We start from the raw sequence: 22590 nt of genomic DNA on the forward strand, positions 1-22590 counted from the left end.
GTTGGGTGGGACTGGACCAGGGTCAAAGCAGGGTGGCTGGCACAACACACTTGGACCCAGTTGCATCACTGCTGTCTGCATGCTTGCTGCTGGGCCGGCAGTGCAGCACTTGGGGGAAGGTGCGGCGTGCATGCTCCCCAGCTGCCGGGCACTGCCTGAGCCAGGGAGGAGGCTGCCAAGCAGGGGCTGTCAGTCCTCTGGTCTCTGCTGTACATGCATGGCTGTGCCTGTCTGCCCTCCCTTGCCCTCCTCTTTCCACTGTGTTAGCGGGTGCATGACAGTCAAGAGGCTTGTGGTTGTGCACATGTGTTCATGCAGACCGTGTCCCCACACCTACTGCCTGCCCCACACCCCAGACAGTCCCTGGGCCTGCCTGTCTCTGGGACAGTGCTCCTGCTGCTTTGGACTTGCTGTTTTCCTTGGTGTGTTGTTGTGGCCTGGGGTGTGCATTAGGAACGCATGGGGTCTTCACCACTGTGAGGGTGAGGTGCAGTCACCCTGGTTGAGGCTGGGGGCTCAGAGCTGGCCTCCTCTATTCCCAGAGCCTACAGCAGCCCTCCCAGCACCACATTGCCTCTGGTGCAGCTCAGCACCCGCTCGTTGCTGCTCTCTGCACATGGGACAGCACAGCCAACACCATCTGCGGCATTGCCGGTGTTTGTAGGCACTTAATGGTGCTCCATTGCTGTCTCTCTGACACGTTCCCTATCCCCCAAAACTTGTCTTGTAGCTGGGCAGGATGGGGGTGTGTGGGACAAGCACAGGGTGTAGCAGGGGCTGGGGCTGCCACATACCTGGCTGCCCATCCCCTTTCTCCTGGCTGTGCCACCATGATTGCCTGGTAACCCCATCTCTGTCTCTCTGTCTATCCAGGATCTCACCTCAGCACCAAACCACTGAACTCCAAGCACGTTCTGACACATAACTGGAGAAGAGAGGAGAGCAGAGAGTGAAGGGGAGCAGGGCTGGCTGTACATGTTTCTATAGGCTAATGGCATGATTTCTGTATGAGACATACTTACCATCCTATCCGCATGACTGACTGACTGCAAGACGCATGAGCTACAGTACTTAAAACTGATGGAGGGGCCTCTGTCCCTGCCCCACTGCTGCCAGGAGCCCAGAGACAGCAGCTCGCACCAGGGACATCCTCTCAGTTCCTCTGGAAGGCAAGAGCTGGACTGGCAGAAAACAAGAGGGAAAGAGACGCCACCCTCATGCGTTCACGTGTGTAAATGCATCCCCATGCCGTGCTCCAGCTGCAAGAGGGAAGCTGAGGCAGCACAGCGCTACCCGCCACGGAAGGAGAGGGGGCTTGGACCCCCATCACCCGTGCTGCCTCTGCTGGACTTGCTTCTCGTCCCTCTCAGTGAGTGTTGGGTTATGGGGAGGGCAGCCGTTGCCAGGGGGTGTGTGAGAGGAGGGCTGCAGGGAGCACAGCTGCCCTGGGCAGAGGGGCTGGTGCAGGGCTGCCCTTCCTCTCCCCAGCACGTGCAACGTCTCCTGCCAGGGCAGGGCTCTGGGCTGAGCACTGAGCTCGTTGCTTGTGTTGAAAGTGTAAACTGTACAGCAATCAGCCTTGTGTATATGAACCAATAAATACTATGCAAACCCCTAGGGACACTCTAGCAGTATGTACAAAGCAGTAACAGCTCTGCTCCCAAATACCTCTTCAGGCTGCAGGACGGGCAAAACCTCTGGAGTACGTGAGGGGCTCTGGTGAATGGAGCTGGGAGGCTGTAGGACTAAAAAGGGCATCAGGCTGCCCTGTGCCCCTCTGGCTGAGCCTGGTCTCCCTTCCTGGCCTGAAGCGAGGGGCCCACAGGTGCAGTCCCATGGGCCTGTCCGTGGTGCAAGCCCCAGTTTGTGTTGCCTCCAGCTGGGGTTAAGCTGTAGATCTGCAATGAGGTGCTTGGGGCCCAGGGAGGATGGGTAGTGAGACAGAGTAGGGGATGCTTGTGCCACACACGGGGTTGTGCCTAGCTCTACTCAGCACAATATCTGCTCAGGACATGAGCCAGGAGCTGGCAGGAGCCAGCAGCCCTGCACTACGCACCCCATGCAAGGGCTTCGCAGGGTCCCCTGGCCTCCCTGCAAGGGCACAAGAGTGAGGATAGTCCAGTGACACCATGGATGCTGACCATCCCAGGACTAATCCCTGAGATGTGAGGAGCTGCTCCCCTGGTGGCTGCACTTTGGCCAGGTGAAATGTCCTGCTGCAGCAGCCTGGACCAAGCAGTCTCCCTGGGAGCTAGGGCAGCCCCAGGGCCAGCTGCTCTAGCAGGAAAGCAGTGATGGGCAGAACCGTCCAGGCAACTCTGAGGTGTGCAGTCGGTTGAATCTGCTACAGTACTTGACCCCAGGAGAGCAGGATGCAGGTAGTGGCAGCAGGTCCCATGTCCCTGACTCTGTCCTTTACTTAATCAGTGTGGGGGCCTGGCCTTTGTAGCACAGTGGTGTGGGCATCCCCTGCTCTTTCCCCTGGAGGTGGCCATGGACATGTTTCACGGGGTGCAAGTTTGCTCTCAGTGGCCAGATGCAGAATGAACCCACCTTCAGCTTCAGGCCATGCAATGGTGACCCTGGTAGGGCAGCCCTGTCTTGCCACGGGCGTGCATCTGCTGGGAAAGCCCCTGGCTCCTCTGCAGTCAGGAGGAAGCCTAGCTGCAGCAAAGCAAATGACCCAGCTTAGCCCTGGAGAGCAAAGCACCCCCTTCCCCACCCCAAAGTTGAGCCATATAGACAGACTCTCCATCCATCACCCTTGCTGTGTACAATAACGTCCCTAGACCCACTGCGACAGCTGACTCCGTAGCACCACCGTAGAGTTGTGTGTGGGTCCTGTGCTTTGGCCTTGTATCCGCCTTAGGGAATGTGCTGTGCTGCAACCGTGCCAGGCACCTGCAGTGACATTGCTTTGCGCCCGGATTGCTTGTAGGGCTGGTAGGGGGAGGCTGCACCCGACCTTGAGTCTAGAGAATGCTGCAGTCTGCACACTAGAAGCTTTTTAGAAGTTTTAAAAATTACTTTTATTTCCTTTTTTTAATTGTTATGGAAACAAGCCTTTTGGATTTCCCTGTCTTAGCCCTGATGTATAGATCATTTCCCTGTACACCAGCTATCAGACTATGAATTAATAAAGAAACCAACACAAACTCTGCTTTTCCTCTCTGCTTTTCCAAGGGTGTGAGGGAGACCGAGGCTCCGGGGTGCACCGTGGCGTGGGGCTCCCCTCCACCCGTACCCCATTGCCAGGTGGGCAGGGGCAGTGGTGGGTGCTGGCACCTGTTTGTGCGCTGCCAGACGGCTGGCGAGCCGCCCGGGAGGGTGCACAGTGCTGCCCTTGGCCTCCCCCGGGAGCTTCTGGGGGCGTCAGCGGGGCGGGGGGGGTGGCCCAGCTGCGCGGGGGGCAGCGGCACCGCTGTGTGGGGCCCCGCCGAGGGCACCGGCCTGCCGAGGGCACCGGCCCGCCGCGTCCCGGTGGCGCCACGTCCCGGCCCGTTCCGGCCGCGCTGTCCGGCATTCCGGCCCCGCATCAGCGGCGGTGCCGGTGCCCGGTGCAGGTGCCGGTGCCCGGTGCCGGTGCCCGGTGCTGCTCCCGCCCGGCGCTGTCCAGCGCCCGCGTCCCCCCGCCGCCGGCTTTCAAAGAGCGATTTGTCTGGGCCGGGCCAATCCCGGGCTGGCCCCGCGGCGCAGCCAATGGCGGCCGAGGCCGCCGAGACCCGGCCAATGGGAGCGGCTCCTGCGGCCGCCCGGCCAATGGGGGCCCCGTATTCTAATGGGGCTCATCTTTATCAGAGAAATGTTGGCGCTTCCCAAACCCAAGTTGAGTGTCCGGTGCCGCGGCCACCCGGGGTCAGGAGGGCGCCCGCGCCGCCCCCTGCCCGGGCCCCGGCCCCCGCCACCGCCCTGGGCCGCCCCCGCGGCCACCCAGGTGCCCGCCGGGCAGGGCGGACGCCGGGGCCCGGTAGCCCCCAGGCCGGTGGGGATGGGCTGGCTGTCGCGCCCCTGGGGAGCCGGACTCTGAGGGCTGCCTCAGCGCCGGAGCCATGGACGCCAACCTGCCGGGCACCTTCCTGCTCAACGGCCCCTCGCTGGGCCCCTTCCCCGAGGCCAAGGCTCCCGTCTGCCAGTACTCGGTGCAGAGCTCCTTCTACAAGCTGGGCCCCCCGGGGCTGGGTGCCCAGCTGGCCGCCGGCACGCCCCACGGCATCTCTGACATCCTCAGCCGGCCTGCGGCGACACCAAACAGCACCCTCCTCCCCGGCTACCCCCACGCGGGCGGATTTAACGGACTGAGCTCCCCGGGCGTCTATTACGGGCCCCAGGTGGGGGCCCTCCCCAAGGCCGGTGGCGATTACCTGTCGCGGGGCAGGAGCTGCTGGGCAGAGGCAGCCCCAGACTGGCGGGGCGGCCGGCAGTGCGGCGGCCGTAAGTACAGTGGGGCCAGGGCGGGTGGGTGCGGGCAGGCGGGTGGGCGCTGTGAGCGACAGGCACCCCGCAGAGCCCCGAACCCTCAGCACCGGCGACGGGACGTGGGGCAGCTGCCCAGGCCGCATCTTCTCTGTCACCCAGCGCGAGGCATGGCTGGTCACCCTGCGGGCTGCCCCAGGACCACAGGGCGGCCCCAGCGCCAGAGCTGCTGGACCTCAACCTGCCAGAGGTTTTGGCTCAAGAACAGGGGCAGCTCCAATGGCAAACGTTAACTCTTTGCTTAGTCCCCAGGCGAGCCACATCTGGCAAGGACAGGCAGAGCCCGCCACCCTGGAGATCCCCTGCCGCTCCGGCAGCCTCGCGAGGGCCAGTGCCTGGCCTGGCTCGGGGCAGGGGCAGGGGCAGGCAGGGTGGCCGACCCTGTGCTGGCAGTGCTGCCTGCCTGGTGGCGAGGGCGGGGGCATTGCAGAGCACGTTGCTGCTGTGCCAGAGGGTGGGTGGGACGGGTGCACCCGCTGTCCCGTGGGGAACCCCAGGGGGCTCAGGGCCAGGGGCTGGGTGCAGCTGCTCAGCATCTGCAGCCGTAGTCCCCTTCCCCTCTCTCCTTGCTCTTGGAGTAGGCAGGTCAGGCAGCTCAGCCGTCTGCTCCTAGCACAGCTCTGCCTGCCTTCCCATCACGCGTCCTGTGGGGTGTGGGGCACAGGGGTACAGTGATCCCAGTGCTGTGTGGCTCTGAGGCCGTGCACTGCTGCGAACGACCCTTCCCCTCTCGGCACAACAAGCTGGTGCTGTCCCCGCGCAGGGGGTACACAGCCTGGCACTGGCACAGGGGGCAGCTCAGCACTCCTGGGATGGGGCTGAAGCCCTGAGGCCAGAATACGGTTTTAATTTAGGGTGGAGCCAGCATGGAGGGACTCTGTGGGTGCTGAGGGCTGGCAGGTGTGCTGGTGCTGTGTTCAGGAAGGGGAGAGCTGCCCAGAGCCATGCACCGCAAAGCACCCAGGCACTCACCCACCTCCCTCATCCTTTTCCACAGCCCCTGCTCACCTGGCTGACAGCATCCACAAGAAGAAGCACACACGCCCAACCTTCACAGGGCACCAGATCTTTGCTCTGGAGAAGACTTTTGAGCAGACCAAGTACCTGGCAGGTCCAGAGAGAGCACGACTGGCTTATTCCCTTGGCATGACTGAGTCCCAGGTGAAGGTGAGTGTTGGTACCTGGGTGGCACAGGGCATGTGGTGTGGTGGCTGCTAACTGAGCTGGGCCCGTGGGGTGGCAGGTCTGGTTCCAGAACCGACGGACCAAATGGAGGAAGAAGAGCGCCCTGGAGCCCTCCTCGTCCTCACAGCGGGTGGGGGGCTCTGGTGGAGAGCAGGCAGCCTCTGAGACTGAGGACGACGAGTACAACAAGCCCCTGGATCCTGACTCAGATGATGAGAAGATCCGGCTGCTGCTGAGGAAGCACCGTGCGGCCTTCTCTGTGCTGGGCTTGGGCACGCACAGCGGCTGAGTGCCGGCACAGTCCCCTCCTCTGGGCTGTGGGGCACCTGGCCCAGCCGCCTGCTTCCTGCCAGGGGTGACCCCCCAGCAGATGCCCGGCTGTGGGTATGGGGTGGCTGTTGCCCGCTTCCTGGCAGCTCCTGCCCAGGGATCACAGCTTGCAGGGCTGGGAGCAGCATGCGTGGGCAGCATCAGGCGTGGCCATGCTGTCAGCATTGATACAATAAAGGTCCCAGCCAAGTCCCAGCGCTTGCTTTGTGGCCGTGTGGTCCAGGGTCCCCTCGTGAGGCTGGGCCAGAGAAGGGGCTGGGATAGCATGAATGGGGCAGGGTCTGCGTGCCAGGCAGGGGAAGGGGCTGGGGCTGTGGTTCTGTGTGTGTGGCAGGAAAGCCCACAGGAAGAAGGCAGCCCTGGGACTCTTTCCAGGGTTTTCCCTGGTTTGTGTGTGCATGGGCAGCAAGAGGTGCTGGTTCAAAAGTCACTTGTTGGGGCCTCATGTTGGAACCTCTTAGCAGCAAATAAATATCATTTATCTTAATGGTGTGAGTGGGAGCCCATTCACCTGTCGAGGCTACAGGATTGATGTGGTGTCAATAGCTCCGGTGTGTTTGCCTGCCAACCTGGTGGGCCCCCCTCCCCATGCTGCACCCCTGTACAGCAGGGGATGCACATATGCACACGGGTGTGCATGTGGGGCTGCACACCCCCTGCTGTGGCTCCTCATGGTCAGCCCTTGCACACCAATGGTGGGTGCCACATAGGGCCATCTGTCCCCAGCTGCTCAGGATGCCAAAGGGAGTCCTTTGGCACAGGCATAGTGCTGGGGGCCCAACGAGCTCAGCAGTTGTTCAGCCAAGAGCCAGTTAAGTGCCAGCCAGGTGTGAGCAAACAGACCGGCTGTGTCTTGGGCAGAAATCAATAAGAGATAAGGTGCTGCTGGCCCATCATATACTGATTAGCAGTGTGGCATGGGCATGGAGGAAGTGCTGGGGGCTGCATCCCAAGCTGCTCTCCCCTGTGGCTGCAGGCAACATCTAGGGATGGACTGGTGGCCACGTCCACCCCCGGGGACAATCAGTGCCCCTGGAGCACTGGGGCTTTGCAGCGGCCCTGAGCACCAGCCTTGTGCCGTGAAGCCGTGGTGTGGGGCTGCAGACCATCACTGTGCAACCCGTCTGCCCAGGCCCCGGGGCCCACATTTGGCTTCAAGTCCTCCAACGTGTCACTTTCTGCCACGCGCTGGGGTGGAGGGACTTTGCAAGGAGCACTGACTTCTTGGCAGCACTTTCCCAGGGCTGAGGAGAACCAACCTCATCCCGTAGGTCCCTGTCAAGCCCTGCCGCAGCGAGTGTGGCGCTTGGAATGCTTCCCTCTCAGTTGCCTCGATGGGACAAATGCCAGCGGGTAGCAGAGCTGATAGACCCTTTGCAAGGGCACGGGAGGGCAGGTCCCACGGGTAGTGCAGTGCACGGGGCTGGGGCAGAGGCTCTGTGCTCCATGCGACCCATCTGTGTGGCAGGGCTGGGAGAGCCACGTCACCATCCATGGGCAGCACCAGCACTCAGCAGGAGCAGGCTCCACACGGCAGAAGTGAGGAGCTGCTGTCAGGATATTTTTTTGACATTTTCTAAGCTGCCCAGCGTGGCTGACAATTTTTAATGTACTAACTGCCTGGTCCAGTGAGCTGATTAATTGGTGCTGTGGAGATCAATACAAAACAGAAAATTAAAACAATTTTAAAGTGATTAAGTAGTTTAACACCTGTCTGATGCCACGTCAGGACTGGGAGACAAATAAAGCAGGTGGCAAAGGGCCTGCTGTAGCTGGGGAGGGTGACAAATCGCAGCCGCAGCCTGGCTGCCCTGTGCATTCCTGCAGCTTGGCTGCCCTGTATGTCCCTGCAGCCGGCCGGGTCCCCCAGCAGTGCTGCTCTCTGCAGGCCCCCGGGGCGGTGGCCAGGACCACCCTGCTCTCCTGCTCACTCTGCCCACTGCTGCTCTCTTCCTGCACAGCCAGCACTGGCCGCTTGCTGCTGCGGCTTGCTGCAGCAGAGTGGTTCCCCTGCCAACACCAGGTACTCAGCAGGGCATGCGAAGCCCGGTCAGTGGCAAGCACCAGCTCTGCCCTCCCCAAACCCACCCTGCGCCCCTCAGCTGGGCCCTACCTGGGGCTGGGCAGCCCTGGGGCGTGTGGGCAGGGCTCCTGCCAGTGTGTGGCAGAGCCTGGGGCTGGTAGCCCCAGGGGCGTGTGGGCGCGAGCGCAGGCAGGGCAGCCTGGCAGGCAGATGGATAGCTGCTCCGCTTCAATTCTGCATCCCTTTTCTCCCAGACAAACCCCGTCGGATTTTCATAAATCAAAGCGCCACACTCTTTAATAAAAATTTATTGACTTACAAGTGATTATTTATCAAAAGGCCATTAATAGCGGCTCCGGGAATGATGTGCTACTGGGTGGTGCGTGGAGACTAATAGCAAATCAATGCCAGCATCCGGGCAGAATCCATATGAGGGCCCCTGGCCCCAGCAGGCTGCATGGCTGCTGCAGCCAGAGCCAGCAGCACCTACCCTGCGGGCCGCCCAGCGCTTCCCCCATGGTTATTTATCGCTTACAAATGAAATGATCGATACTTTTAATCTAGAGCTAAATTTATTAACTTTCTCATCGGAGAGAGACATATTGACTGGGGGCATGGGGAGGGGGAGCCAAGGAAAGATGGATGTGTGCCTCCTAACCTGTCCAGCCAGCTCCCTGCCTGCTGCTGAGCATCCCAGCAGGAGCAGGGCTGCTGGAAATGTTCCCCAAGCACGGCGGGGCAGTTGGAGGGCCTGCAGAGCTGGGAGGGCGGGCAGGCTCCTGCGCATCTCCACAGCCTCTGTGACAAGGGCTGGGGGACCCAGCTGTGGGCAGAAGACTTGTGGGCACCCGCAGCTGGGTCCAAGCACCCAGGGGTGCAGGGCACACTGCTGCAGGCACTGGAGTGTGTGTGAGGCCAGCGCAGAGCCCCTGCCCGTGCCTGCAGCGGCTGTGGCGTGGTGTTTGCATGACCTGAAGCCAATGCCCATACTCCCCCCGCCCCAGAGAGGAGGGCTCTGGGTGCACAGTCCTGGAGGACAGGAGGGATGTGGGTGAGTGCTTGGCCTGCTGCTGGCTGGGGAAAGGTGAAGGAGAGCCTAGAGATCCTGCCCAGGCAGCCCCAGCCCAGGGCTGTGTCCCCGTCTGCAGCTGAGCACGGGGAAAGGGCACCCATAGGACCCAGTGAGGGCGGCACTGCCTGGGCACCCCATGGCTCTCTGGGGTAGGGGCACCCTCCAGAGCCAGCCCAAACCACGGCACAGTGCAGCAGCCTAGGCCCAAACAGCCCCCTGAGCAAGGGAAAAGCTCTGCAAGCCTTGGAGCCTGAGCAGCAAAGCTGTTAGGCAAAACTGGGGCTCTTCTCCCCTGGCCAGAGGCTGCCAAGGCTGCCACAGAGGTCAGCAGCAGCTTTTTGGGTAAAAGCACATGACTCAAGCAGGAAATGGAGCAAATACAGCTCGTAAAATGCTATGATTACATGGTATAGAGCAAGGGTCCTCAAACTTTTTTAAACAGGGGGCCAGCGCGGATGAAGTGGCAGGAAGCCATCTGCGGCTGCTTGGTTTCCCTCCCCAACCCCCTGGGGGAGGGGGGGGCGGGAGCGTATCTAGCCCACGGGCCGTAGTTTGAGGACCCCTGGTATAGGGTCACTACAGGGTAACGCACACCTGCTTGGTAACTGACACTTAGCGATGCTACAGGTTAAGTCCCATAATGCATGTGCTATACCCAGCATTGCTTCTACAACTAAAAGATGGTCAAAAACTCTGTATGAATAGAACAACTGCCAAGGACCTAAGGGTTGCACTTTGCTTTTTCCTTTTCTTTTCTTTTGTTTTTTGAAGGAGCAAAGTACAGCCCCATCAGTTAACGGACACCGATGGAGGACTGGTGAACTGGTGTTAGGAGCCATACCTAACGAACTGGGTAAAACAAGTAAACTGAAATGCTAGTTAATAGGCCCTTGATGCTGTAATACACTCCTAATGAAGGAGGGGTCCTAGCCTGGGCAACCGAGGTGTCTGTCAGCAAGGAGTAGTCGTTCTGTCTTCTATTGGTAGCACAGGAGCATAAGCAATACACTTCAGTCCTGTAGATGTTAACTATCTCCTGCTTGGCTTCAGCTGCTTTTGTTCTGTTACCTTAGGTGGAAAGAAAATGGTATCAGGCTTTGTTGCTTTTTCTTCCCCACCCCCCACTCCAGATCAGTTGCCATAGCTGAAGTTGGGCAGGAGAAGAATGTGAAATTGGGGGTAACAGTGAAAAGCATGGGGCCAATAAGGCCATCTCCATCACCAAACACGAACAGCCTGGTTTCTCTTGGCAGGGCTGGATGTTAATGGTGATCATGTGTAACAGATCACTGATAATTGAATGCAATGTTTGTGCAGGTAATGTGTCTCTGTGTGTGTATTTATAAAGGATCCTATTTTGAGCACTATGAGAAGCAAAGGTAAATCAATTAGGTATAGAAATGTTTCCCCTAACTGTATGTTAGCAGATCATATGCTGCTAAGTGTAGCTTTACGTCACTGTAAGGAAGACTGTCCCCTCTCAGGTATCATACTGGGAGCAGTTCAGTTTATTCTTACATTAAATGATGGACCTGGCATAGGTGGATGTCCTGGTTTCAGCTGGGATAAGGTTTATTTTCTTCTTAGTAGCTGGTGCAGTGCTGTGTTTTGGATTTGGTGCCAGAACAATGTTGATTAGCACACCGATGTTAGCTGTTGCTGGGTGATCTTTATACCAAGTCAAGGACTTTTTGGTTTCCTGGGCCCTGCCAGCCAGAGGGCTGGAGGGACATGGGGAATCGGGAGGGGACGTGGCCGGGACAGCTGACCTGAACTAGCCAAAGGGATATCCATACCATATGACGCCATGCTGAGTATATAAACTGGGGGAAGAAGGCAGGGCGGGACATCCGGCATTACGGTGTTTGTCTTCTGAGTAACCATTACGTGTGATGGAGCCCTGCTTCCCTGTGGATGGCCAAACACCCGCCTGCACATGGGAAGTTTGCTTGTGTAGCTTTTGCTTTACCTATTAAACTGTTCTTATCTCAACCCTTGAGTTTTACACTCCTTTCCGATTCTCCTCCCTATCCCTCTGGGCGGGGGGTGCAAGTGAGCGGCTGTGTGGTGCTGGGTTGCCAGCTGGGGTTAAACCACGGCAGTGGAGAATAGCACACCATGGAAAATAGGGTTCCTCTACTATGGAGACAAGTTGTGCATCCCCTGCTTGCACATTGTGCACAGGTAAAGACGACCTAACCGACCCAAGAGAAATGTTTTGAAGCCACTAGCAATGCGCGGGAGGGAAGCTGCACAGAATGGGATAACGTGGGGGTATGTGCATCCTGTCTCATGAGAAAGGTTAGGGGAGTTTCTGAACCCTTCCTCTCTGTTGCTTTCTTTTCTCCATTTCTCTGTCTTGATATAGCGAATAAAAGGAAGCAGGCACTGAACTACCTTGAATCCATGTTAGTATCTAGCACAGGGAAATTCAGATTTCAGGACATTTATGCAGAATAGCTGTCCTGACCTAGGGGACAGCAGATGCCCGCCCCCAACAAACACCACGTGAGGTACAAAGGAAGCACTTCAGTGCTGCCTTCTCTAGCCTTCTAGAAAATGCAAGCAGGCTTCTGCAGGTAGCAGAGAAACAGTATTTGCTTGTAAGAGCAGGCAGAAGACCCAGTGAAAGTGCTAGTTTGTAGGAACATAAGGAAAATTGGAAAGTACAGGTGATGAATGCTCAAATACAAGTTGTTTTACTGAAAAATATACTTGCAGAACTGAAAGGGCAAGGGGTACCACCTCCAGCACAAGATTTCTGTTTCCTTGCAATAAGCTGAGATTATCTATGTACACGTTGGTGCATAACGAGATCAGATCCCACCATTTCCCTCAGCAGACACCTGAAAGGGGATCTCCTGCCCCACATTCTCAGCCTCTCCCACCCACCCTGGGCTCCACCACAGCACGTATTGATTCAAGAGCCCCACCTGCTACACGAGTGACAACTGCCTGGCAACCCGCAGTTCCAGGGGACAGAGGAAGGCTTCCAAGGAGGATGATCCTCACTGCTTGAGGAACCCCAGCAAAAAGGCTGTTATGCAGATGCTGGAGAAGCAATGGTCTGGGTCAGGCTATAACAGGAGGGCAGCAAAAGGAAAAGGAAAGGTTTCTCTTTCCGGAAGTAAAGCTGGAAATGGCCTCAGAGACCACATACTGCTCCTAAGGGGTTTATGCCACACAAATGGGAAGCACAGGCTCACGAAGACTCCCTTGGTTGTCAAGGCAGCTAATTTCAGTGCAGCTCACTAGTTTCTGTGCCATGGGAGACTTGTGACTGACACACATGTACATCAACACACCAGTCCTCCCCCTGGGCTTGTAAACACCGTATGGAAGCAAATGACACCATAAGTGTTTCATTTAATATTGCCCCTGCAAGGGGCTTCACTGTAACAATAACAAGAAGGCATCTTTGCCAAGACCTGCCCAGGGCCTGAAGACTCGAGGCAGTAATAGTGCCTCTGGGAAAGAACAGCCAGAGGATGAAGGAGCAAGTCCAAGCAGCTCTGGAACAGCCAAAGTCCAAAGATTCAGAGCTGCTTCAGACAAGCCCTGGCTCGTGCTGGAGGCAGAGGGCTCTGGCCAGGCCCAACACCAGTGCTGGAGGCAGAGGGCTCATGAGCGGCTCCGGTCTTCATGGTTGCCTACAATCATTTTGCTGTAGAGTTTCTGTTGCTCCTCCTTGAACGTGTCTTTCACCTTCTCCCTCTTTAGTCCTCCATCCCTGGGGAAAGAGTCATACCATCAGAGATGCTGCAGGTGTGCACCATCTGAAATTTCAGTTGGGGCTGCTCAGAGCAGGGCAGAGCTCCCGCAACCACCAGACAGCTACCCTTGTACCTTACAGTGCCAGGGCACGCTGCAGACCAACCATCCCCAAGGGGAGTTACTTTCACACCTTGCTCTGCCAGGAGCTGCACCCATGGCCCCACGCTGTGCTCAACATGGCAGTTCTGTCAGAAGTGTGAGCTGCTCTGATACCACTACAGGAGACTGCCTGCAGAGTCCCTCTGCCCCTCAGATCTCACTGCTTGAAAAAGGAAGTTCCCAAGCTCAACCCACTTCGCTGAGCATCAAGGTAGAACCAGAGTATCCCAGTGCAAGCTGAAATCACAGAATGAAGCCCTGGTGCCCAACACACACAGCAGAAGCAAAGACCTGGGTCACTGCTACAGAAGAGCAGTTTTGGAGGTCACAGGCAACATCCATCTCCATTTCTCCATAGCCCTACTGTGCCCCGTGCAAGACACAAACTTATCTCTGCAGCCCACAAGCACAGACAAGGACACAGGAACAAGGAACCCTGGCACCAGGAAGAGAAAAGCCTGCCTGGACTCACCAGAGCAGATCCACAAGGCCCCCCTGCCTGGCAATGGCTGACTTCACTCGATTGGCAAACTGGACAGCATCCTCTTTGGGCTGTGACAAAACAACACTGTTCAGCAGGAGCAAAGGGCCAAACAGACAGCAGATCAGATAGACCAGGTCCACCTTACTCACCTGCCTGGTCATTGGGGGCAAGTACCAGACACTGCAGACAATGGCCCAGCTAGTCATCATCCTAAGGAGGTAGGTTACCATGCCATATTTGCTGCTGTTCCAAAAGGCATCTCCAAACTGTGGGTCATACTACAGAGGCAGAAGAGCTCATCAAAGTCAGGGAGTGGCTGCACCCTCCCTGAGGCTCCAAGTTCCACCCCAAGCCCAGCAACAGGCCAGCCCTCCCAGAGCACTGCACGGAGTGACCTTGGCTTCCCCCTGCCCTCAGACTGGGCTGTTGACCTAGCAGCACCAAGACCGGGCTGCCAAGACTGAGCTCTCACACAGAGGGCTGCTTGTGCTGTAAGAATGTTTGCTTTGCCATACCTTGATAGCTACAGGGTAAACTGTGGCTCCAATTTCAAAGCTCCCCTTTTTGAACATCATCACAGATGTGTTGTTGATGCACGTTCCTGCAAGAGGCAAGCACAATCTTCTCAACTCCCCTTCGCAAGTCAGTTCAGAAGTCTAAGCTATACAGCCAAGGGCTAGGCCACAGGCACCCAGCAACTGCCCCCTAACACTCACTCCAAACCCTGTTCTCTGTGGGCACAGGACGTGCCGCTGGGACATCATATATCTGACTTCCACATTCTGGGTTCAGTCAGCTCTAAAGATGCAATGTCCCCCTTGCCTCAGGGAAGGGTCTCAAGGCCCTTGGCTGTGTAAGAAGGGAAGGAAGAGAGATGCTGTGCTGTCCCAATGGGTCACCTCCACCAGGTGCCTGTCTGGCCTTGCTCCACAACTCACCTTCTGGAAAGATGAGAATAGGCAGTTTGCTCTTGTCCTGGACGTGCTCTGTTAGCCTAAGTGGAAGAGCGTCACCAGTTAGCACAGGGCACAGCAGCTGTCACTAGCAACCCGCAGAGCATACAGTCCTTATCCTGGGGGCTACCTGGGTGCCAGCAAGTGGCACAGTTCCCAACACCCATGAGGCAAGGCAGTGTCTTCACCCAAGGGACGTGGGCAGCTCCCCCCACTTCCCCAGCCTCCAGACCTCCTCCTGCAGCTAGCAACTGGCACACCTTTTGGCGACAAGGTGACGATCTTTGACCTCAGAGCGTTCAAACCAGACGTGGGGGCAAGCTTTCACCATGGCCCTCTGTATCACACCCATGAGCCCTCCGTGGATCTGACCCACCTGAACAGGGCAAGAAGACACAAGTTACAAGACCAGGGGACACATGAAGGCCCAGGCAGCTCCTAGCTTCACGGCAAAGTTGTGGTTCATCTTTCTACCCTTGCCCTGGAAAGGCTGAGAGGAAAAGTCCCAGGCTTTGACTGGAAGGACAGATGTAGCAAGGCCCAAGTGCTTTCCACATTGCCAGAGGCCCAGCTGGGGAAGCACTTTGCTCTTCTGCGGACGGCAAAGCCCAGAGCTTTATTTGAAAAGCCATGCCCAGATTCCCCTGGTGCTCTGAGTCCCAAACCAAGCTTGCTGGAAAGCCACATGCCATGGGACATCTGTGCACAAGGTCTGAGAGTGCCCTGCGATGTCATGCAGGGAAAAGTAGTTCTGCATGCTCAAAAGCCTTTTGCTGCCTGCTCCTTGTCCCACGAAATATACTTGCTGCTCCCACCACATGTGCAGCCAGGCCCTGGCAGGCAGAGCTGGGGCTGAGGTGCAGACCTTACCATTGCGTAGTAGCCATCACTGGCCAGGATGATCACGTCAATGGGAGATGTGTGATTGGCCACACAGATGCCTCCATTTCGGGGTCTGTTTTCTCTAAATGCAAAACAAAGGTACAGATGAGGACAGAGGAACAAAACATAAGGCCTGCAAGAGGCACAGCACGGAGCAGTTAGTGGAAAGGGACACCCTGCAGCAGACAGTGCCTCCTTACCGGTCATGGTAGGTGATGATGGCTGTGAGGGCGCGCACACAGATCCGGTAACACATCAGGTGGACATGCTTGCTCAGGAACTCCTTACACCTGCAGCCCGGGACAGAAGCTGTCACCCCCTGGTTCTACAGTATCGCCTGTAAGGATGTCACTCAGCCCAGCTGCCCCAGGACATGAGATCCAGGCAAGACTTCACATCTCTCCCACAGGAACACATCTCATCCTGGGTTTTGCTGTCACCTTATGACCACCGATTCTTAACTCGTGAGAAGCAAACCTCAGCCTTTGCTCTCTTCTGTTATCTTTCCTTTCAGAGCCCAGGGCTGAGCTCTGCCATAGGCTTAGTGCTCACATCTAGGCCTTTTGTTTAAAATTACAGGGTGTCTCTTCCTGGGAGGCCACAAATGCCAAGACCACCCACCTTGTCTGCAGCAGGCAGAACAAACAGGCCTTGCAGGAAAACTTCAGGATTCTGAGGTCTCAAACTGCACAGGGGGCTCCCCATTCCCTCTTCCCTCAAACACAAACTCACCTTCCATTTGGCAAATATCCCACCACTGTAGTACCAGTCACCAACAAGCTGATGCCAGTAAACGCCAAGGCTATCCTGCAGGAAGAGGGAAGCTACACGCTAGCATAACCAGGCCACAGGCCCTACTCATCAAGTAGCCCACCTCTCCTGATCATGTTGAACAGGCTCTGTGGAGCTTGGAGACCAGCTGCACTTGCTGCAGTGGGAACATGCCATCAGCACCATCTCGGCAGGAGCACTCACCTGAGGGGCAGGAGGAAGCAGTAGCGGATGAGCACCCCCAGTCCCCAGAGTACAGTGAGGCGCAGACTGATATACTGGAAGTTGTAGTTGGTCCTGCTGAGCAGGTTCCAGGACTCCAGCTCTTCAGCTGAAAACCTCTTGGTCACTTCATCATCCATGATGGTCTCAATGCCTTTGCGGCAGAAATAGAAGATATCTGAGAGCTCAAACTCAGGGGTGTCCAGGGCTTTGCCACTGCCGCTCCGGCGGATCTCCTTGATCTCCTCTTCCAGTGATGTTGGCTCCTTTGCAATGATACCTGCAACATGCCACAGGCAGCTCTGAGCAAAGTATGACTTGCCCATTCAAATGCAGCCGAGAGCCAGGGCCCTTGCTCACTTGCCCACCCTCCACAGGGCCCCCTTCCCTTCTCCAGTTTAGACAGGCATAGACCAGCCCTCCCAACCCCGTAGAAATGAAGGACTGCCTGGGCGCTTCCCTCCCCTTCCTCACAAAACGGACCTCTCCATAGCTCCCTCCACTCCATCTACATGGAGGAGGCTTCCCAGAAAACCTCAGCTGCTCCGAGACACATTTACCTCATCTCCCTAAAAGAATTTTGAACTTCGTATGTACCCATGCAGGGCACAATCTTACCATTGACGTAGGGCTTGTATAATGGATGGTTCTTCTCCTTGGCACCACGCTCTATTCTCAGTGTTGCCCACTGCAAGAGACAAATGATGAGCAAGGTTCACAAGGCTTGTAGCTCCATTTCACACTACCCCTTGTTCTACAGTAGACTTCCAGGAAAGACCATGGTTAAGGGGAGAAGATGGGGCTAAAGCAGGAGGCTTCCATACAGAACTGGAAGAGTGAGTGGTGGACACAACTGAACCAAGGTGGAAGCAGAGTCTGGCCTGGGAGGAATGTTTTTACAGCAGAGACCTGCCTGCCCTGCAAGACAAGAGAACTGATGGGGAGGTGACTAGTACAGGCACAGGACAGCCATGATGTTTGTGCGCCACTCTGCATAGCAGAGCGCCACAGGGAAGCCGAGAGGTCAGTGCTGATATGGCACAGCAAGATTTTCTGCAGTCTCTGTGTCCTGTAGGCTCTGTTGCACCTGGCATGTGGTTGCCACTGCACAGCTTCTGGGTGGACCGTGCATCCAGCTGGTGTGGCCCACACCACAGCGCAGGAAGCCCATCATGGGGCTGGTGCTATTTTTCAACCCTTACTTCTTCCAAGCTCAAAGCAGAGACTGTGTTTTCAGGCTGCTGCTAAAAACATCAGGCCGATGACAGGATGGGATCCTTCCCTCTCAGATTCAGCTCACAGCTGCTGCTGCTTCTCAGCTGACCAGTCAGTCCAAAACTGCAGCAGCAAGCACCCTTAGACAGCTCTGTGGCAGCTGGCTGCCAGAAACCATGCCCAGACTACCTGTTAGCCATAGAAACCTCTCTCAGCTAATTCTCAAGGACACCAGCAAAAACTGCTGGCTGGATTTCTGATCGGTCTTTCTGCCTGCCCTCCAAGTAACCCTCTCAGCTTCACTCTCTTCTTCATTACACAGGCCTGGGAGAAGAAGCTTCTGAAGGAGGACTTGTGTACAGCATGCCAATTGCTCCAGGCTAGCTGCTCCATCAGGGATCTGTGAAGAAGGGGAAGCTGCTGGAAACTCCTGGCAACCCAGTCTCAGCCCGTGCCAGCATCAGGTCAGAAGGCAGTGATGTGGGAATGCTAACTACATATGCAGTTTCCAGCTCATCCAGCAGCTGCCTTTGCCAGCAGAAGGAACTGCAGGATTGCAGAAGATTGCCTAGACACTGCCATCCCAGAGAAGTCAGGAGAGGAGCTCTCACCCAGCAGGTGCTGAGCAGCCTATGGAGAAGGCGTTCGTTCCTTGCAAGCCCAGCTTGGGCTCTATCCTGACTGCATTAGCAGAAAACCCAGACTCCCATCTGGGGAACAGGAGGCATGTCTCCCTCAGCCACCAACAGTGATGTGTAGCCACCACCCCAACCCCTGCAGCTTGGGCTGTCCCCCCACAGGTTGCCAGACTGGACTGCTGTCCATCTGGGCTATGTTTGCAACACTGGCCTCTAGAGATGCGAAAATCTTTCAGGTAAATAACGCTCCTCAAAAATCCAATTCTGAATGACCAAACCTACCGAGTGAATTTTCCACCAAAACTGTAAGCAGTTGGGCCAGAGTGCTCCTCTCACCCACCACAAAGATTCTTTAATAAAAGCTGAAATAGACTTCAAAGTCTTTTCAGAAAAATAGTTTCAAAATTAAACACCAAAATAGATGCTGAGATTAAACATTCCTGAATTGAAGAAAGGAAAAAAACCCAAAAAACAAAAAAACCAAGGTGAAAAGTTCTATTGTAGATAAACCAAAATTCTTACTGATTTTTTCTCCCAGTTCAGTCACTACATTTGAAGTCAGGTCTTCAGACACCTGTGTTAACAAAGCACCTCACAAAGCCCAGGGTCTTCCCACCCGCACCTCAGGCTTTTTGGGAGGACTCAAGAGTTTAAAGAGCTGAACAGTGCAAATTCCAGGGCTGCCTTCCCAAGCCAGCCAGTACAGAGATACTGCTGGGGAAGACCACCCCTGTTCAAACAGCACTAGCCATATCATAAATCCTTTAGCAGCCTGAACTTCATATTTAAGAGCCTAAAACCTCCCTGTCAATCACAGGTCACCCCTTTGGCTTTTGCCTGGGCTGCGAGGGTAAGGTGGTGTAGGATCTTGGCAAAAATTCTCGTCTCACCAGGGACTTGCTTCAAGGAGACACGTTGGCTGTGAGACAGCCCATAAAACCAGCCTGCAAAAGGCAGGCAAGAGAACAGCACGACCCCAAGCTGGAAAATTCCACTTGGCCTCTCTTTAGCAAGAGGGTCAGCAAGGGCTGCTGGTCGTCCTCAGAGGCTGCAGGTGCAGCCATGGCTGCTGGGCCCAGCAGATGAGCAGGCAGCGCTGCTGAGGGTGAGAGCTGTGGGTTCTGGCCACAGACCTCAGGGCTTGCAGTACAGGAAGCCTTGCCTTACCTCCGGCTTTGGCTTCATCCAAACATGACCCGGAGAGAGGCAGCCTGCTGACTGCAGCCTTGCCCCTCCCCATCACACCCTACACCCCTTTTGGCTTCCTTCCATATCAAATTATACCAGGCACACTGCCTTGCCTAGGACATTAACCCACCCAGGCACACACCTCCTTTCAGCACATTGACAGATTCTCCCGCGCCACCGCATGCTTACAGGCCACGCTATATCCTACTGCTTTACTTACAACATTAATTACTGGGGAAAAAAATGCTCATCAACAGAGCTCTAGTAAACTACATTTGGATGAGATGACCCAAACAGGTCATGTGGCACCAGCACACGTCACCAACAAACCAACCTCTCACCCCAGTCACCTGCAATGCTCTGCTGAGGGGCAAAAGCCTCTCTCCCTGGCACAACCACGCTTGACAAGACCCCTGTAAACAGACAGAAAATTACGAAAACAACTTACCTGGAAAATCTTTAATAAAGTTTTCATGTAAACCTTGCGGATGCCAAAGGAGACCCCAAAAATTGCTGGCACAATGATGAAAACCAGAAGCAGAGTGAAGAGGACAGTTATAGAAATCCCCAGGAGATTAACAACCAGGCTGTCAAAGGGGAGCAGGAGGAACATGGTGAAGGGCCCAGGCAAGGCTGGAGCCCTGCAGCCAGACAGAAGGGCTGCCCACAGCAATAAACCAGTCCTCCTGTTATTCAACAACAGTCTCACACATGCACTGAGTTCGCAGCCTGCTCACAGACCCCATTCCAAAATTCACATCCTTTTCAGGCTCTGCAAGAGAGGGAACACAACAGGATCAGGGCAAGCAGTTGGGAAAACAAGCGAACAGTCTGCTGGAAGCCCAGGTGAGTTCTGACAGTGTGGGCTGAGGTGCTCAAAGACGATGGAACACACACAGAGGTTCCTCCATAGGTGTGCAGCGAGCACTGCGCTGACACAACTGCGCAAATGGATATCCTCCCAAGGCGCCGCTGAGCAAGTCCTGCTGTGGGGCGGCTTGTGAAGAACCTGGCAGCAGAATCCCCTTCTGGCTGCTGAAAGCATGCAGAGTCTCTTCACAGGGAAAAGGTGGAGTCCATCCCTGAGCCTGCATTGGAGGAGATCGAGGGAGTTAGCACTTGCAGGAGCCTACTGTGTGCGGAGCTATTGTTGTTCTTTCTGTGAGGACACAGGCAGTAACAGAGATCCTTGCATGACGCCTGGAACAAGTTTAAATCCGGAGGCCCCTGTCATCCACTCATGCTGAAGGGTCATTATAGACATGAATGAAGCCTGTGTCCCTGGAAAGCTCTTCAAACAGCAAGTTGGCTTCTTGGCAGATGAGGCACTCACATGTCACCAGCACTAGTGGAGGAAAGAGAAACCGAAGTCAGGCAAGTCACGGCACCTCGGAGAGATGTCAACTCAGTGAGGGTGGCAGGAAGCCAGGGACAGTGGGCTCTCAAACCTGGAAGATAGCACTTGGGCTGGTCACATCACTCAGAGCAGCTCCTGAGACACAGCAGGCTCAGACTGGCACTCCAGCTACTGCCTGGCACTGTCACCGACTTGGGAATTACCCCTGCTGCCACTCGTCCCGTATTTTCATACCACCCACACCTCAGATTGAGCAGACTTGTCCAGAACCACGCCTATTACACAGGACACTGCAATCTGGTCCCAAGCACAGGAAAGGAGTCAATGGAGTGACATAAAACCCGTCCTCACGATAAAGATCTTATCACTGCTCTCATTTCAGAGGCATCTGAGAGCGCTGAGCTAACCAGGTACCCAGATTCCTGGGAAGGAATCACTTCCTCTACTGCTGTACACACATTTCCCCCACCACCACCACCCCCAGCACACCAGGCAGCTTCACAAACAGCTCAGGACAGGGAGTTAGCCCAAGGGGACAATTAATGACGATGATTAGTCAAAGTGGAACTTGCCGGGGACACGAGACCGCCAAAGTCAAACACTCAGCACTACAGCCCTTCCGGGGCAGGACTGCCTCCATGCCATGGCTATGTGCAAGGCCAACCCAGGTAGTAAAAACAGATGAGTCTGTTCCGGGGGGACTCCCCTCCAGACACTGCTTTCACCTGGCTTCGAGCAAAGGCTTCGGAGCGCCAGCCTGAGGATGGGCTTTAGCCGGTGGGCAACAAGCACGCCGGAGCTGAGGAGAATCTGGAAGATCCTCTCGCTCCCCCCGTACAGTGTCTTCCAGCTGCTGGCATAGCACTGCCACACCAGTGGAGCCAAGAATGTTGCTGGCGCTCCAAGGAACACACACACCGTGTCCTGGGAGAGGCACCTCTGCAGCCACGTGTGTAACTGCCCACCACACCACAGCTGTCACCCATCGGGGCAGACCGGGACTGGTGCTGGCAAACTGGTCAGAGGAGCCCCCCGAGCCGGCACAGGGCTCGGCTATCACGTTCCTGCCCGGTGTCACCCCGCTGGGGCAGGTCACGCACCGGGCAGCCCTCGGGCCACAGCCGCTGGGCCGCTGGGCAGGACGGCGCCGCCGGCGCCCCCGGGCTGGCAGGTCGCCGCTCGGGCCGCACCGCCCCGGGGTGGCAGCGGCACCCGCCGGCCCGCGGCGAGGCCTAGGGGCACGGCGGCCGCATCCCGTACCGACTGCTCCGGGCTGCAGCGCCGGGCTCCGCACTGGCGGCCGCAGGCCGATCGCTTCCACTCGGCCCACGGACACGCGTAACGGCTCCCCCGGGGCCGCGCCCCGCGGGCGCAGCGAACCGCGGCGGGGCCGAGGCTCAGCACGGCGGCCTTCGGCCTCGGCGTGTGCGCGTCGGGCGACGAGCGCCGCGTGGGGCGAGCTCCCGCCGGCAGCCCACGGCCCCGGCCAGCCCCGCTCCCCCGCCCCGGGCCAGGTCGGGCGGCACTGGGCGCCGGGGGGGGCGCTGCGGCGCGGCCCGCACCATGGCGGGGAGGCCGCGCTCGCCGAGGCGGACACCGGTTAACGGTCCGCGGCCTCGCCCCGCCCGGGCGCGCAGACCCGCCGGGCGCGGCGGCCCCAGGCCCGCGCGGGGAAGCCGGGGCTGAGCCGCCGAACCGCGCCGCACGGGTCACGCACTCACCTGCCGCCGCCGCCGCCGCCGCCGGGCCCCGGCTCCGCCCCCGCCACGTGCCGTGCGCGCCCCTGCCCCGCGCTGCGTGAGTTGACGTCAGCGCGCCGCCCGCGGGGCCGCGCCCGCAGGAGCGCGCCGTCCCGCCCGCCGCCGACAGAGGGCGCCCGCCCCCCCCCGCCCCTCAGGCAGAGGCAGCATTCGCGAAGCGCCGT

The 22590-nt window shown here is 57.2% G+C and overlaps 3 protein-coding genes across 10 annotated transcripts in view; 2 read left to right on the forward strand and 1 right to left on the reverse strand.

Annotated features, from left to right (window-relative positions):
• The window catches only part of ANK1 (ankyrin 1), a 66392-nt gene extending 63237 nt beyond the window's left edge, over nucleotides 1-3155 (forward strand). For all 8 annotated transcript variants that reach the window (XM_055696024.1, XM_055696030.1, XM_055696029.1 and 5 more), the window contains one exon: nucleotides 874-3155. In XM_055696024.1, coding sequence (XP_055551999.1) covers nucleotides 874-900 — 27 coding nt within the window. In that variant the 3' untranslated portion in view covers nucleotides 901-3155. The remainder of the gene's footprint in view (nucleotides 1-873) is intronic.
• Nucleotides 3156-3845: 690 nt separating this feature from the next.
• On the forward strand, nucleotides 3846-6177 carry NKX6-3 (NK6 homeobox 3). Its single transcript, XM_055696156.1, has 3 exons — nucleotides 3846-4431; nucleotides 5471-5640; nucleotides 5717-6177. Exons 1-3 carry the CDS (start codon nucleotides 4050-4052, stop codon nucleotides 5945-5947), a joined length of 783 nt encoding a protein of 260 aa, XP_055552131.1. The 5' UTR covers nucleotides 3846-4049; the 3' UTR covers nucleotides 5948-6177.
• Nucleotides 6178-12429: 6252 nt separating this feature from the next.
• On the reverse strand, nucleotides 12430-19922 carry GPAT4 (glycerol-3-phosphate acyltransferase 4). Its single transcript, XM_027803685.2, has 12 exons — nucleotides 19758-19922; nucleotides 16887-16956; nucleotides 16251-16548; nucleotides 16008-16082; nucleotides 15476-15565; nucleotides 15264-15357; nucleotides 14654-14769; nucleotides 14379-14434; nucleotides 13956-14041; nucleotides 13590-13718; nucleotides 13429-13508; nucleotides 12430-12813 (listed from the first exon to the last, which is right to left on the reverse strand). The coding sequence occupies exons 1-12, from the start codon at nucleotides 19920-19922 to the stop codon at nucleotides 12705-12707; spliced, it is 1368 nt and encodes a 455-aa protein (XP_027659486.1). The 3' UTR covers nucleotides 12430-12704.
• Between the last annotated feature and the right edge of the window lie 2668 nt (nucleotides 19923-22590).

Source organism: Falco cherrug, chromosome 18 (genome assembly GCF_023634085.1).
Source record: "Falco cherrug isolate bFalChe1 chromosome 18, bFalChe1.pri, whole genome shotgun sequence".
Taxonomy (NCBI): domain Eukaryota; kingdom Metazoa; phylum Chordata; class Aves; order Falconiformes; family Falconidae; genus Falco; species Falco cherrug.